We start from the raw sequence: 18,888 nt of genomic DNA on the forward strand, positions 1-18,888 counted from the left end.
GGAAGAGAAAATAGGTTCCTATCACTGTGGGAAGAGAAAAGAGGTCCCTACTAATGTGGGAAGAGAAAAGAGGTCCCTACTACTGTGGGAAGAGAAAATAGGTTCCTATCACTGTGGGAAGAGAAAAGAGGTCCCTACTAATGTGGTAAGAGAAAAGAGGTCCCTACTACTGTGGGAAGAGAAAATAGGTTCCTATCACTGTGGGAAGAGAAAAGAGGTCCCTACTACTGTGGGAAGAGAAAAGAGGTCCCTACTAATGTGGGAAGAGAAAAGAGGTTCCTATCACTGTGGTAAGAGAAGAGAGGTCCCTACTACTGTGGGAAGAGAAAATAGGTCCCTATCACTGTGGAAGAGAAGAGAGGTCCCTATCACTGTGGAAGAGAAAAGAGGTCCCTATCACTGTGGAAGAGAAAAGAGGTCCCTATCACTGTGGAAGAGAAAAGAGGTCCCTATCACTGTGGAAGAGAAGAGAGGTCCCTATCACTGTGGAAGAGAAGAGAGGTCCCTACTAATGTGGTAAGAGAAAATAGGTTCCTATCACTGTGGGAAGAGAAAAGAGGTCCCTACTAATGTGGGAAGAGAAAAGAGGTCCCTACTAATGTGGGAAGAGAAAAGAGGTTCCTATCACTGTGGTAAGAGAAGAGAGGTCCCTATCACTGTGGGAAGAGAAGAGAGGTCCCTATCACTGTGGAAGAGAAAAGAGGTCCCTATCATGTGGGAAGAGAAAAGTATTAAATAAATCTCGAGTGACACAGTGGTGTATATTGTACATTGTTGAACACTTGGCAAAAGTTAAAAATGAACATATACAAGGATATGGAAGCAATCAAGACATCGAGGACAGCTAGTTGAAGAGCACACCTACATTAGGGTGGTGAGGGTAAGGGTGAGGCTGAGTGGAGTGGAATGTGATGGCAGTGGTGTCTACAATAACAGCACAAGATGAGGAGTCATACTGACAGCCTCGGTGGAACATGCAGTGCACAACACACAAGGTTTAAGGTCCACAAACTACTGACACTTCCATCATAGCAGGGGGAGGCCCACTCCATCATCAGGCTCATAGAAACAGAGAGAGAGAGAGAGAGAGAGAGAGAGAGAGAGAGAGAGAGAGAGAGAGAGAGAGAGAGAGAGACAGACAGAGAGACAGAGAGAGAGAGAGAGAGAGAGACAGAGAGAGAGACAGAGAGAGAGAGAGACAGATAGAGGGAGAGAGAGAGAGAGAGAGAGAGAGAGAGAGACAGAGAGAGAGAGAGAGAGAGAGAGAGAGACAGAGAGAGACGAGAGAGAGAGAGAGGTGGTGGTGGTGGTGGTGGGGGTGGCATAGCATACACACCCTTAGAGCAAAGCTTGGTGTAGCTTCCTGTATTTCAGGTTACATCAGCTCTGATGATGGCTCTTACTGAGCTGGAGCTCCAGAATGATTTCAGGGGTTCACACGGACTGCTCCTTAGGGAAGAGGGGCCGTGGCGCCTCGCCCTGACCTTGGCCTTGGGCGGGGTAGCTGGCGGGGTACAGGGGGTTGTTGGAGAGAGGATGTGTGTAGGGGTTCTGGGGTAAGAAGGTAACAGGAGGGGGGTAGGCCTGAGTTGGTTGTGACTCGAGACAGTGTTCCTTGTTGTAGACTCGATGGTAGCTCACATGTTCAGCCGGGTTGGATGGTTCTTGCCACCCACAGTTCTGTGGAAACAAAGACAGAATGAAAAACAAACTTTAAGAAATTAAGAATCAATTACATTATTTGGAAAACTTTAGATAAAGATGGTTTATTTTTTTACGTCTGTGTAGTAACACTGCTATTACACTAGTTACAACATCTTTCCACTAATGGTATTTACAGTGTGACTACAGTTTTGACAATATTTCTTCATCAAGGGACGGGACGGGGGTCAATCAGGATGAGGACATGTACCACGTATCCTCCGCTGACTTAGCTTGGATAGCAACAAAGTGAATTCATAATGTTATGGTGCATTTTGCTATTTCCTTTTGCACAGTAAAGCCTCCAAAAATAGATGCTTGGGAGTATAAAAATTGCAACAAAATGCACAACAAAAAAAAACTAAATCCTATTTATCAAGTTTATTTTGATGATCTGTGTATTTGTTTTATATTTTGTAATAATTGTTGGTTCACATTCATGTTTTCATTACTACTATGTACCGTCCTCCCAGAGCAATTGTAATGATCACCTCCTGTAGGCATCTGCAAATAAAAAAACAACGTCTATGTGTAACGGTTGTCTTCTGTAGAAATGGACCAAGGCGGAGCAGGTATGTGAATACTCATCTTTAATTAAAATAAAGGAGTAGAGCATCCACTTAACAATTCAAACGAAGTGACAACAGCTACAGTTCTGCAGGCTAGAAACGCAGTGCAAAAACAACCACCCACAACCCCAAAGAAAAACACACACACCTATATAGGACTTCCAATCAAAGGCAACTATACACACCTGCCTTCAATTGGAAGTCCCAATCATCCACCCAACATTTAACCAACACAAACATGCCACGTCCTGACCCCAAAACTAAAACACTAGCTCCATCTGCTGGTCAGGACGTGACACTATGGCAAGTCTCTTGACGCTCTGATGAAGGCAGAACTGCCGAAACGCATTAGCCTGTCCGGACAAAAAAATTAAAAAGTGAAATGAGGTGATGTCTTTTTTTGTCCTTTTTAAATAAACCTTTTGGAGTGCCACTGTTTCCCAAAGTTAGTTTTGACAATTTTCCACTCAACTTTTTCACCCCAGACTTTATCTGAAATGGATCTGCAGGACCTCCTCGAGGAGAGAAAGCTATGTAATATTATACGTTCTCATTGCAGTCGTTGTAGTTATAATATAGAGGAGAACTGTTGCTTTAATTTGAGGATAGACGAGTTGCAAGCTCGGCTTCAGATGCAAATGTTAGACAAGGGCAATTTAAATGTAGGAAAGGATGATACAGCATCTGTGCCACCAGTAAAGACAGGTAGTCTATTACCCCTGCACTGTCCCCCGCAGCCGGACAATTTTATCACGGCTTCTGGAAAGAAATGCAGTCAGCATGCTCAACCTGTGTCGCTCATTCAGCCGATAGAAACTTTTAACCGGTTTTCCTCACTAAGCACCGAGGAGTCGGAGTCAGAGGCCAAGCCTTCTCAGGTCTCTCCTCCTCCCGTTACTGGGTCTGAGACGCCGAAGCCTCCCACCGTTAGCTCTGACAAAATGAAAACCCTAGTCGTTGGTGACTCCATTATCTGCAATATTAGACTTTAAAAAAATCATCCAGCGACGTAAAGGCTAATCCGACTGTCATGACTTCCGCCGAAGTCGGTCCCTCTCCTTGTTCGGGCGATGTTTCGGCGGTCGACGTCACCGACCTTCTAGCCATCACTGATCCATTTTTCATTTTCCATTGGTTTTGTCTTGTCTTCCTTCACACCTGGTTCCAATCCCATCAATTACATGTTGTGTATTTAACCCCCTGTTTCCCCTCATGTCCTTGTCCTTGTCGGAGATTGTTTATTGTAAGTGTTTGTGTTCGTCTGTATTGGTGTGCGTCGGGTTATGTTACCCATTGATTTTTATTACTCTGTTTTCCGGTGGGTTTTATTATTAAACTGTGCCGTTGGAAACAGTTATTTCCTTCTGCGTCTGACTTCTCTGCCGCCAGTTAAACACCTCTTACACCGACGTAAAGGCTAGTCCGACGTAAAGGCTAATCCGACGTAAAAGCTAATCCGAAGATGGTGCTTTCTGAGGCTTAAACTGGCAAGTGTAGAGAGTAGAGGGATATTGTTATCCACGTTGGATGGTGTTCTCAGGGTAATGAGGGGGGTTTGCGCCAGACATAGCGTTTTGCTTGATGGCCAAAAAAAAATTATTTTTGTCTCATCTGACCAGAGTACCTTCTTTGATATGTTTGGGGAGTCTCCCACATGCCTTTTGGCGAACACCAAACAGGTTTGCTTATTTTTGTCTGGCCACTCTTCCTTAAACTCCAGCTCTGTGGAGTGTACGGTTTAAAGTGGTCCTATGGACAGATACTCCAATCTCTGCTATGGAGATTTGCAGCTCCTTCAGGGTTATCTTTGGTCTCTCTGATTAATGAGTTCCCTTATGTTATCACAATCACACCATGAGTACCATGAGTAGTAAATCATGAAACATACACCCCTGCCCTTCTTCTCCCCGGAGAGATATTTATACCTGTCAGCGCAATAAACTGACAACCCAACTGGCTGAACGGACTCAGACACTACATATAGAGAGCCATGTTTCCGTGAAACAGAGTATGCTACAATCCCTGATGTCATTCTCTGGAAAGAAATCCTCGCTCTGAGCTTGTCAACTTTATTATCCGGAGAATGGAACATTAGCGAGTAATATCCTGAATATTAGATAGTAATATACTGAACATTATATAGTAATATACTGAACATTATATAGTAATATACTGAACATAAGATAGTAATATCCTGAACATTAGATAGTAATTAGATAGTAATAGACTGAACATTAGATAGTAATATACTGAACATTAGATAGTAATATACTGAATATTAGATAGTAATATACTGAACATTAGATAGTAATATACTGAACATTAGATAGTAATATACTGAACATTAGATAGTAATATGCTGAACATTCGATAGTAATATACTGAACATTAGATAGTAATAGACTGAACATTAGATAGTAATATACTGAACATTATATAGTAATATACTGAACATTATATAGTAAAATACTGAACATTAGATAGTAATATACTGAACATTAGATAGTAATATACTGAACATTAGATAGTAATATACTGAACATTAGATAGTAATATACTGAACATTAGATAGTAATAGACTGAACATTAGATAGTAATAGACTGAACATTAGATAGTAATATCCTGAACATTAGATAGTAATATCCTGAACGTTAGATAGTAATATACTGAACATTAGATAGTAATATACTGAACATTAGATAGTAATATACTTAACATTAGACATTAATATACTGAACATTAGATAGTAATATCCTAAACATTAGATAGTAATTTTCTGAACATCAGATAGTAATATACTGAACATTATATAGTAATATACTGAACATTAGATAGTAATATACGTAACATTAGATAGTAATATACTGAACATGATATACTAATATACTGAACATTAGATAGTAATATCCTGAACATTAGATAGTAATATACTGAACATTAGATAGTAATTAGATAGTAATAGACTGAACATTAGATAGTAATATACTGAACGTTAGATAGTAATATCCTGAACACTAGATAGTAATATACTGAACATTAGATAGTAATATACTGAACATTATATAGTAATATACTGAACATTATATAGTAATATACTGAACATTAGACAGTAATATACTGAACATTAGATAGTAATATACTGAACATTAGATAGTAATTAGATAGTAATATACTGAACATTAGATAGTAATATACTGAACATTATATAGTAATATACTGAACATTATATAGTAATATACTGAACATTATATAGTAATATACTGAACATTATATAGTAATATACTGAACATTAGATAGTAATATACTGAACATTAGAAAGTAATATACTGAACATTAGATAGTAATATAGTGAATATTAGATAGTAATAGACTGAACATTAGATAGTAATATACTGAACATAAGATAGTAATATACTGAACATTAGATAGTAATATACTGAACATTAGATAGTAATATACTGAACATTATATAGTAATATACTGAACATTAGATAGTAATATACTGAACATTAGATAGTAATAGAATGAACATTAGATAGTAATATACTGAACATTAGATAGTAATATACTGAACATTAGATAGTAATATACTGAACATTAGATAGTAATATACTGAACATTAGATAGTAATTAGATAGTAATATACTGAACATTAGATAGTAATATACTGAACATTAGATAGTAATAGCCTGAACATTAGATAGTAATTTTCTGAACATTAGATAGTAATATACTGAACATTAGATAGTAATATACTGAACATAAGATAGTAATATACTGAACATTATATAGTAATATACTGAACATTATATAGTAAAATACTGAACATAAGATAGTAATATACTGAACATTAGATAGTAAAATACTGAACATTAGATAGTAATTTTCTGAACATTAGATAGTAATATACTGAACATTAGATAGTAATATCGTGAACATTAGATAGTAATATACTGAATATTAGATAGTAATATACTGAACATTAGAGAGTAATATACTGAACATTAGATAGTAATTAGATAGTAATATACTGAACATTAGATAGTAATAAACTGAACATTAGATAGTAATATCCTGAACATTAGATAGTAATTTTCTGAACATTAGATAGTAATATACTGACCATTAGATAGTAATATCCTGAACATTAGATAGTAATAGACTGAACATTAGATAGTAATATACTGAACGTTAGATAGTAATATCCTGAACACTAGATAGTAATATACTGAACATTAGATAGTAATATACTGAACATTATATAGTAATATACTGAACATTATATAGTAATATACTGAACATTAGACAGTAATATACTGAACATTAGATAGTAATATACTGAACATTAGATAGTAATTAGATAGTAATATACTGAACATTAGATAGTAATATACTGAACATTATATAGTAATATACTGAACATTATATAGTAATATACTGAACATTATATAGTAATATACTGAACATTATATAGTAATATACTGAACATTAGATAGTAATATACTGAACATTAGAAAGTAATATACTGAACATTAGATAGTAATATACTGAATATTAGATAGTAATAGACTGAACATTAGATAGTAATATACTGAACATAAGATAGTAATATACTGAACATTAGATAGTAATATACTGAACGTTAGATAGTAATATACTGAACATTATATAGTAATATACTGAACATTAGATAGTAATATACTGAACATTAGATAGTAATAGAATGAACATTAGATAGTAATATACTGAACATTAGATAGTAATATACTGAACATTAGATAGTAATATACTGAACATTAGATAGTAATATACTGAACATTAGATAGTAATTAGATAGTAATATACTGAACATTAGATAGTAATATACTGAACATTAGATAGTAATAGCCTGAACATTAGATAGTAATTTTCTGAACATTAGATAGTAATATACTGAACATTAGGTAGTAATATACTGAACATAAGATAGTAATATACTGAACATTATATAGTAATATACTGAACATTATATAGTAAAATACTGAACATAAGATAGTAATATACTGAACATTAGATAGTAAAATACTGAACATTAGATAGTAATTTTCTGAACATTAGATAGTAATATACTGAACATTAGATAGTAATATCCTGAACATTAGATAGTAATATACTGAATATTAGATAGTAATATACTGAACATTAGAGAGTAATATACTGAACATTAGATAGTAATTAGATAGTAATATACTGAACATTAGATAGTAATAAACTGAACATTAGATAGTAATATCCTGAACATTAGATAGTAATTTTCTGAACATTAGATAGTAATATACTGACCATTAGATAGTAATATCCTGAACATTAGATAGTAATAGACTGAACATTAGATAGTAATAGACTGAACATTATATAGTAATATACTGAACATTAGCTAGTAATATACTGAACATTAGATAGTATAATACTGAACGTTAGATAGTAATATACTGAACATTATATAGTAATATACTTAACATTATATAGTAAAATACTGAACATTAGATAGTAATATACTGAACATTAGATAGTAAAATACTGAACATTAGATAGTAATTTTCTGAACATTAGATAGTAATATACTGAACATTAGATAGTAATATCCTGAACATTAGATAGTAATATACTGAATATTAGATAGTAATATACTGAACATTAGAGAGTAATATACTGAACATTAGATAGTAATTAGATAGTAATATACTGAACATTAGATAGTAATAAACTGAACATTAGATAGTAATATCCTGAACATTAGATAGTAATTTTCTGAACATTAGATAGTAATATACTGACCATTAGATAGTAATATCCTGAACATTAGATAGTAATAGACTGAACATTAGATAGTAATAGACTGAACATTATATAGTAATATACTGAACATTAGCTAGTAATATACTGAACATTAGATAGTATAATACTGAACGTTAGATAGTAATATACTGAACATTATATAGTAATATACTGAACATTATATAGTAAAATACTGAACATTAGATAGTAATATACTGAACATTAGATAGTAAAATACTGAACATTAGATAGTAATTTTCTGAACATTAGATAGTAATATACTGAACATTAGATAGTAATATCCTGAACATTAGATAGTAATATACTGAATATTAGATAGTAATATACTGAACATTAGAGAGTAATATACTGAACATTAGATAGTAATTAGATAGTAATATACTGAACATTAGATAGTAATAAACTGAACATTAGATAGTAATATACTGACCATTAGATAGTAATATCCTGAACATTAGATAGTAATAGACTGAACATTAGATAGTAATAGACTGAACATTATATAGTAATATACTGAACATTAGCTAGTAATATACTGAACATTAGATAGTATAATACTGAACGTTAGATAGTAATATACTGAACATTAGATAGTAATTAGATAGTAATATACTGAACATTAGATAGTATTATACTGAACGTTAGATAGTAATATACTGAACATTAGATAGTAATATACTGAACATTAGATAGTAATATACTGAACATTAGATAGTAATATACTGAACATTAGATAGTAATATACTGAACATTAGATAGTAATATACTGAACATTACATAGTAATATACTGAACATTAGATAGTAATATACTGAACATTAGATACTAATTAGATAGTAATATACTGAATGTTAGATAGTAATATACTGAACATTAGATAGTAATATACTGAACATTAGATAGTAATATACTGAACATTATATAGTAATATACTGAACATTAGATAGTAATATACTGAACATTAGATAGTAATATACTGAATGTTAGATAGTAATATACTGAACATTAGATAGTAATATACTGAACATTAGATAGTAATTAGATAGTAATATACTGAACATTAGATAGTAATATCCTGAACATTATATAGTAATATACTGAACATTAGATAGTAATTAGATAGTAATATACTGACTGTTAGATAGTAATATACTGAACATTAGATAGTAATATACTGAACATTAGATAGTAATATCCTGAACATTATATAGTAATATACTGAACATTAGATAGTAATTAGATAGTAATATACTGACTGTTAGAAATTAATATACTGAACATTAGATAGTAATATACTGAACATTAGATAGTAATATACTGAACATTAGATAGTAATATACTGAATGTTAGATAGTAATATACTGAACATTAGATAGTAATATACTGAACATTAGATAGTAATATACTGAACATTAGATAGTAATATACTGAACATTAGATAGTAATAGACTGAACATTAGATAGTAATATCCTGAACATTAGATAGTAATTAGATAGTAATATACTGAACATTATATAGTAATATACTGAACATTAGATAGTAATATACTGAACAATAGATAGTAATATACTGAACATTAGATAGTAATATACTGAACATTAGATAGTAATATCCTGAACATTATATAGTAATATACTGAACATTAGATAGTAATTAGATAGTAATATACTGAACATTAGATAGTAATATACTGAATATTAGATAGTAATATACTGAACATTAGATAATAATATACTGAACATTAGAGAGTAATATACTGAACATTAGATAGTAATATACTGAACATTAGATAGTAATATCCTGAACATTATATAGTAATATACTGAATATTAGATAGTAATTAGATAGTAATATACTGAACATTAGATAGTAATATACTCAACATTAGATAGTAATATACTCAACATTATATAGTAATATACTGAACATTAGATAGTAATATACTGAATGTTAGATAGTAATATACTGAACATTAGATAGTAATTAGATAGTAATATACTGAACATTAGATAGTAATATACTGAACATTAGATAGTAATATACTGAACATTAGATAGTAATATACTGAACATTATATAGTAATATACTGAACATTATATAGTAATATACTGAACGTTAGATAGTAATATACTGAACATTAGATAGTAATATACTCAACATTAGATAGTAATTAGATAGTAATATACTGAACATTAGATAGTAATATACTGAACGTTAGATCGTAATATACTGAACATTAGATAGTAATTAGATAGTAATATACTGAACATTAGATAGTAATAGACTGAACAATAGATAGTAATATAATAAACGTTAGATAGTAATATACTGAACATTGGATAGTAATATACTGAACATTATATAGTAATATACTGAACATTAGATAGTAATATACTGAACATTATATAGTAATATTCTGAACATTAGATAGTAATATACTGAACATTATATAATAATATACTGAACATTAGATAGTAATTAGATAGTAATATACTGAACATTAGATAGTAATATACTGAACATTATATAGTAATATTCTGAACATTAGATAGTAATATACTGAACATTAGATAGTAATATACTGAACATTATATAGTAATATACTGAACATTAGATAGTAATTAGATAGTAATATACTGAACATTAGATAGTAATATACTGAACATTATATAGTAATATTCTGAACATTAGATAGTAATATACTGAACATTAGATAGTAATATACTGAACATTATATAGTAATATTCTGAACATTAGATAGTAATATACTGAACATTAGATAGTAATATACTCGGAAGCGGTGGGGCTAAAAGTCTGCTCCGAGTGCGTCTTTTCCGCCGGCAGAACAGCCTCTGGGATCAGTTCAATTTCCCTGGGGGGTAAAAACAAAGGATCCGGTTCGGGGAAGTCGTATTCCTGGTTGTAATGCCTGTAATGCCGGTGAGTCATCGGCGCTCTGATATCCAAAAGTTATTCCCGTCTGTCTGTAATAACACAATAAAATGTCCTGGGGCAAATAATGTAAGAAATAACACATAAAAAAACCGAAATACTACAAAAAGCTAAAAGCACAGCAGCCATATCCGTCGGCGCCACTATAATCATCAAGCTTCAGCGTGTAATTTAGCTAGGAAGATGTACTTTTTTATAGCTACTGTTTACAGGCCTCCTGGGCCATACACAACATTCCTCACTGAGTTCCCTGAATTCCTATTGGACCTATGGGACCTAGTCATGGTAAGATAATATTCACATTTTTGGTGACTTCAATATTCACATGGAGAAGTCCACAGACCCACTCCAAAAGGCTTTTGGAGCCATCATCGAGTCATTGGATTTTGTCAAACATGTCTCTGGACCTACTCATTGCCACAGTCATACACTGGATCTAGTTTTGTCCCGTGGAATAGATTTTGTAGATCGAATAGTTTTTAATTCATAATCCTGGACTATTGGACCATCATTTTATTACATTTGCAATCGCAACAAATCATTTGCTCAGATCCCAAACAAGGATTATCAAGAGCCACAATATAAATTCTCGGACAACACAAAGATTCCTTGACACCCTTCTAGACTCCCTCCACCTACTCTAGGAAGTCGGAGTACAACATTTTTACCACTTAACCAATGGATTTAAACGTAACTTTGCCTAATAGCCTAGATGCAGTCTCACTGTGTCACGACTTCCGCCGAAGTCGGGTCCTCTCCTTGTTCGGGCGGTGCTCGGCGGTCGGCGTCGCCGGTCTTCTAGCCATCATCGATCCACTTTTCATTTTCCATGTGTTTTGTCTTGTCTTCACACACACCTGGTTTCAATTCCCTCAATCACTTGTTGTGTATTTAACCCTCTGTTCCCCCCATGTCTTTGTGTGGGATTGTTTATTGTAAGTGCTTGTGCACGTGTTGATTGGTGCGCAACGGGTTTTTGTACCCATATCTTGTTATTTGAATGCCGTTGGTTTTGCGATTAAACTGCTCCGGCTGTTACCAAGTCCTGCTCTCCTGCGTCTGACTTCCCTGCCACCGGTTACGCACCACTTACACACTGCTAAAACAAAAAAAATATTGTCACATGAAACTAGCTAAAGGTGGCAGTAATAAAGACAAACCTTGACCTGGAACATTTTTTAACCATCATCCAACATTGAACCTCCCATTCCTCAAAAACAAAACTTCAAAAGCTGTTCCTCAGCAACTCACTGCCTTCCTGAAGACAAATAATGTACACAAAGCACTGCAGTCTGGTTTTAGACCCCATCATAGCTCTGAGACTCGTGAAGGTGGTAAATGACCTTTTAATGGCGTCAGACCAAGACTCTGCATCTGTCCTCAGGCTCCTAGACCTGAATGCTGCTTTTGATTACCATCGATCACCACATTATTTTGGAGCGATTGGAAGTCCAAATTGGTTTACAGGAACAAGTTCATGCCTGGTTTAGATCTTATCTGAAGGAAAAATATAATTTTGTCTCTGTTGATGTCTTGTCCTCTGACAAATCAATGGTACGTTACTGTGTTCCTGAAGGTTCCGTTTTAGGACCACTATTGTTTTCACTCTTATGCAGAAATGCTATTCCATGCTTTAGTCACTTCAAGATTAGACTACTGCAATGCTCTACTCTCTGGCTACCCAGATACTAAATTAACTTCAGCTAAGTACATCTGCTATAATCTTGAGTAGAACCAAAACATTTTATCGTATTACTCCGGTGCTGGCTTGCTGGTAAGGCTAGGGCTGATTTCAAGTTTTTACTGCTAACCTAGGAGAAAACCTACAAAGCATTACATTAAATTGTTCATACCTATCTTTCCAATTTATCTTTCCAATTTGGTCCTGTCGTACATACCTACACCTACACTACAGTCAGAAGACTCCTAGAATTTCTAAGCAAACAGTTTGCAGGCAGGCTCCTATAGAGTTCCATTTTTATGGAATGGTCAGTAGGTCCTATGATTGAGTGTAGTCTGGCCCAGGGGTGTGAAGGTGAACAGCAAGGCACTGGAGTGACGAAACACCCTTGCTGTCTTTGCCTGTCCATCTCCCCTGGGATTCTCTGCTTCTGACCCAATTACGCGGGCTGAGTCACTGGCTTGCTAGTGCTATTCCATGTCGTCCCTAGGAGGGGTGTTTCACGTCTTGACAGGATTTTTTCTCTATACTCAACTTGAGTGGGTTGAGTCACTGATGTTATCTTCCTGTCCGGTCTTGCACCATCCCAGGCGTGTGTGGTGGGGGAGACATTTGTGGGCTATTCTCCACTTTATCTCTGGTTAGTAAGTTGGTGGACAGTTGATAACCCTCTGTTGGTGTAAGGGCTATGCTTTGGCAAGTAGGTGAGGTTATACCCTGCTTGGCCTTGTTCGGGGGTATCTTTGGACGGGGCCACAGTCTCAGTCCTCAGTATCTATTCTGCAGTAGTCTATGGGCCGGGGGCTGGGGTCAGTCTGTCCTATCTGGTGAATTTCTCCTGTCTTCTCTGGTGTCCTGTGTGATCTTAAGTATGTTCCCTCTAATTCTCCCATCTCACCCTCCCCTCCCACAGGACCTGAGCCCTAGGACCATGCCTCAGGACTACCTGGCCTGACGACTCCTGGCTGTCCCTGTCCCCAGTCCACCTGGTCGTGCTCCTGATCCAGTTTCTGCTGTTCTGCCTGCGGCTATGGAACCCTGACCTGTTCACCGGAACTGCTACCTTATCCCGGACCTGCTGTTTCCATCCTCTGTCTCTCTCTCTCTCTCTCTCTCTCTCTCTCTCTCTCTCTCTCTGTCTCTCTCTGTCTCTCTCTCTCTGTCTCTCTCTGTGTCTCTCTCTCTGTCTCTCTCTGTGTCTCTCTCTCTGTCTCTCTCTGTCTCTCTCTATGTCGATCTCACTCTCTCTGTCTCTCTGTCTTTCTCTCTGTCTTTCTGTCTCTCTCTCTCTCTGTATCTCTCTCTCTGTATCTCTCTGTCTCTCTCTCTGTCTCTCTCTGTCTCTCTCTCTCTATGTCGATCTCACTCTCTCTGTCTCTGTATCGCTCTTTCTGTCTCCCTGTCTCTCTGAATTTCTCTCTCTGTATCTCTGTATCTCTCTCTCCGTCTCTCTCTCTCTGTCTCTCTCTCTCTCAACCGCATCTACTGTTTCGACCTCTGAATGTTTGGCTATGAAAAGCCAACTGTCATTTACTCCTGAGGTGCTAACCTGTTGAACCTTCTATAAGCACCGTGATTATTATTTAACCCTGCTGGTCATTTATAAACATTTCAACATCTTGAAAAACGATCTGGCCTTAAGGGCCATTAACTGTTATAATCTCCACCCGACACAGCCAGAAGAGGACTGGCCACCCCTCAGAGCCTGGTTCCTCTCTAGGTTTCTTCCTAGGTTCCCACCTTTCTAGGGAGTTTTTCCTAGCCACCGTGCATCTACATCTGCATTGCTTGCTCTTTTGGATTTTAGGCTGGGTTTTTGTGTAAGCACTTTATGACATCTGCAAACTAGTGCTCTCAAAATGTATCCTGATGTTGACAGCACATGGGAGTTATATTAACAACATGGCTAACTTAGCTAGCTAACATACATTTTGAGAAAACAACTTACATTAAGCGGCAAGCTAGCTAGCAAGCAACACTTGGTGTTCAATGAGACTGAGAACGAGCTAACCAGAAAATACTCCAAAAGGCTCTGTGTGGAATCACAGTAGAGTGCTCCTGATGCACTGTGAAATTATACTGAACAAAAGTACGTAGGTCCAATGTTTCATGAGCTGAAATAAAAGATCCTCAAAATTTTCCATATACACAAAAGGCTTATTTCTGCTTCTGCTCTAGATCCAAGATGGCATAGCAGTCAGACGTCTTTGTCCTTCGTCTTGTCGTGTCCCATGTATTTATCTTTTCATATATTTTTCTTCGCATATCTTTTTTATATATTTTCTAAACCTCAACTTCAAAATACTCTCCTGCAACCAATGTGGTGGGGATCTGTTTTTTCTAAAGTACTTTTATTAACCTCGGAACTGGAATCCCCCAACAGAAGCTAGCCAGCTCACTAGCTAGTAGTCAGCTAACCACTGCAAGCGGTCATCAGCTAACCTTTAGCTTGGAAAGCTCTCACCAGTTTGTACAATGCGACTCAAACCAGAGCATACCGGACCTATTTTCTCTCCATATCGCCGGATTCCTACCGCAAGCTCTGGACCTTTTCACCTGGACCATCGCAGCTAGCTAGCTGCTACCCGAGTGACTACTCCTGGCTAACGTCTGTCCCGAAGCAAGCACCAATTAGCCTGGAGCTAGCCCATGCTAGGCACATTCTCCCGGCTAGCTGAAGAGGCCCATCAGACACTCCTGGGCTACAATACCCGGACCTCGGGGCACGGAACCCCGCCAATCCTTCACGACTGGAATACGACGTAGTCTGCTCGAGGGGGTACTCAACTGGCCCCTACATTGCGACGTCCCCTGCTAGCCTGCTAGCCATGGCCCCCTAGCTGTCTAGAGCATATTGAACTGTTAGCTGAATAGACACATCGGCCAATTTCTTGGGACACAATACCTATTTTGCCAATTGGACTTGTACCCCTCTGCTACTCAGAACCCTACGACTGGTCTATCGATGCCACCGCACGCGGAGGCTAAAACAGACTTTCCTCCGTCGAGATTTCCCTCTAAGGCCCTTCTGCTAGCTTGCTAGCCCCAGCCTGCAAGCTGTCTGAATCAGCCAGCCCAACCACTCACTGGACCCCTATGATCACCCGGCTACGCATGCCTCTCCCTAATATCAATATGCCTGGTCCATTACTGTCCTGGTTAGTGATTATTGTCTTATTTCACTGTAGAGCCTCTAGCCCTGCTCAATATGCCTTAACCAACCATTTAGTTCCACCTCCCACACATGCGGTGACATCACCTGGTTTAAACGTCTCTAGAGACTATATCTGTCTCATCATTACTCAATGCCTAGGTTGACCTCCAATGTACTCACATCCTACCATACCTTAGTCTGTACGGTACGCCCAGAAACCTGCTCCTTTTGCTCTCTGTTCTGAACGTACTAGACGACCAGTTCTGATAGCCTTTAGCCGTACCCTTATCCTACTCCTCCTCTGTTCCTCTGGTGATGTAAAAGGTTAATCCAGGCCCTGCAGTGCCTAGCTCCGCTCCTACTCCCCAGGTGCTCTCATTTGTTGACTTCTGTAACCGTAAAAGCCTTAGTTTCATGCATGTTAACATTAGAAGCCTCCTCCCTTGTTTTATTCACTGCTTTAGCACACTCTGCCAACCCGGATGTCTTAGCCGTGTCTGAATCCTGGCTTAGGAAGACCACTAAAAACCCTGTAATGTCCATCCCTAACTATACAATTTTCCGACAAGATAGAACTGCCAAAGGGGGCTGTGTTGCAATCTACTGCAGAGATAGCCTGCAGAGTTCTGTCTTACTATCCAGGTCTGTACTCAAACAATTCGAGCTTCTACTTTTAAAAATCCACCTTTCCAGAAACAAGTCTCTCACCGCTGCCGCTTGCTATAGACCACCCTCTGCCCCCAGCTGTGCCCTGGACACCATATGTGAATTGATTGCCCCTCATCTATCTTCAGAGCTCGAGCTGCTAGGTGACCTAAACTGGGACATGCTTAACACCTTGGCCATCCTACAATCTAAGTTTGATGCCCTCAATCTCAAACAAATGATCAATGAACCCACCAGGTACAACCCCAAATCTGTAAACACGGGCACCCTCATAGATATCATCCTGACCAACCTGCCCTCCAAATACACCTCTGCTGATCTCAGCGATCACTGCCTCATTGCCTGCATCCGTAATGGGTCTGCGGTCAAACGACCACCCCTCATCACTGTCAAACGCTCCATAAAACACTTCAGCTAGCAGGCCTTTCCAATAGACCTATCCTGGAAGGCTATTGACCTCATCCCGTCAGTAGAGGATGCCTGGTTATTCTTTAAAAGTGCCTTCCTCACCATCTTAAATAAGCATGCCCCATTCAAGACATTTAGGACCAGGAACAGATATAGCCCTTGGTTCTCTCCAGACCTGACTGCCATTGACCAGCACAAAAACATCCTGTGGTGTTTTGCATTAGCATCGAATAGCCCCCGTGATCTGCAACTTTTCAGGGAAGTTAGGAACCAATATACACAGGCAGTTAGGAAAGCAAAGGCTAGCTTTTTCAAGCAGACATTGTTATCCTTAACACAAACCCAAAAGAGTTCTGGGACACTGTAAAGTCCATGGAGAATAAGAACACCTCCTCCCAGCTGCCCACTCTACTGAGGCTAGGAAACACTGTCACCACCGATAAATCCACTGTAATTGAGAATTTCAATAAGCATTTTTCTATGGCTGACCATGCTTTCCACCTGGCTACCCCTCCCCGATCAACAGCCCTGCACCCCCCACAGCAACTTGCCCAAAACTCCCCCAATTCTCCTTCACCCAAATCCAGTTAGCTGATGTTCTGAAAGAGCTGCAAAATCTGGACCCCTACAAATCAGCCGGGCTAGACAATCTGGATCCTCTCTTTCTAAAATGATCTGCCGAAATTGTAGCAACCCCTATCACTAGCCTGTTCAACCTCTCTTTCGTATCGTCCGAGGTTCCCAAAGATTGGAAAGCTCTCTTCAATGGGGGAGACACTCTAGACCCAAACTGCTACAGACCTATATCGATCCTACCCTGCCTTTCTAAGGTCTTCGAAAACGAAGTTAACAAACAGATCACCGACCATTTCGAATCCCACCGTATCTTCTCCGCTATGCAATCTGGTTTCAGAGCTGGTCATGGGTGCGCCTCAGCCACGCTCAAGGTCCTAAACGATACCATAACCTCCATCGATAAGAGACATTACTGTGCAGCCGTATTCATCGACCTGGCCAAGGCTTTCAACCCTGTCAATCACCACATTCTTATGGGCAGACTCAACAGCCTTGGTTTCTCAAATGACTGTCTCGCCTGGTTCACCAACTACTTCTTTGACAGAGTTCAGTTTGTCAGTCCAGTGTTTCAAATCGGAGGGCTTGTTATCTGGACCTCTGACAGTCTCTATGGGGGTGCCACAGGGTTCAATTCTCGGGTTGACTCTCTTCTCTTTATACATCAATGATGTCGCTCTTGCTGCTGGTGATTCTCTGATCCACCGCTATGCAGACGACACCATTCTGTATACCTCTGGCCCTTCTTTGGACACAGTGTTAACTAACCTCCAGACGAGCTTCAATGCCATACAACTCTCCTTCCGTGGCCTCCAACTGCTCTTCAATGCAAGTAAAACTAAACGCATGCTCTACAACCAATCGCTGCCCGCACCTGCCCGCCCGTCCAGCATCACTACTCTGGACGGTTCTGACTTAGAATATGTGGACAACTACAAATACCTAGGTGTCTGGTTAGACTGTAAACTCTATTTCCAGACTCACATTAAGCATCTCCAATCCAAAATTAAATCTAGAATCGGCTTCCTATTTCGCAACAAAGCATCCTTCACTCATGCTGCCAAACATACCCTCATAAAATGTACCATCCTACCGATCCTCGACTTCGGCGATGTCATTTACAAAATAGCCTCCAACACTCTACTCAACAAATTTGATGCAGTCTATCACAGTGCCATCCGTTTTGTCACCAAAGCCCCATATACTACCCACCACTGCGACCTGTATGCTTTTGTTGGCTGGCCCTCGCTTCATACTCGTCGCCAAACCCACTGGTTCCAGGTCATCTACAAGTCTCTGCTAGGTAAAGCCCCGCCTTATCTCAGCTCACTGGTCACCATAGCAG

General features: G+C 37.8%; 1 protein-coding gene across 2 annotated transcripts in view; it reads right to left on the reverse strand.

Moving 5' to 3' along the window:
• Positions 1–1,250: 1,250 nt before the first annotated feature.
• Positions 1,251–18,888, reverse strand: part of LOC106613399 (nectin-1) — a 610,857-nt gene continuing 593,219 nt past the window's right edge. The window contains exon 9 of one of the 2 annotated variants that reach the window (XM_045724940.1): positions 1,251–1,680. In XM_045724940.1, the coding sequence (XP_045580896.1) occupies positions 1,435–1,680 (246 nt within the window). In that variant the 3' untranslated portion in view covers positions 1,251–1,434. The remainder of the gene's footprint in view (positions 1,681–18,888) is intronic. The other variant, XM_045724942.1, reaches the window with a different exon arrangement.

The sequence above is a fragment of the Salmo salar genome, chromosome ssa09 (genome assembly GCF_905237065.1).
Source record: "Salmo salar chromosome ssa09, Ssal_v3.1, whole genome shotgun sequence".
Classification (NCBI taxonomy): Eukaryota; Metazoa; Chordata; class Actinopteri; order Salmoniformes; family Salmonidae; genus Salmo; species Salmo salar.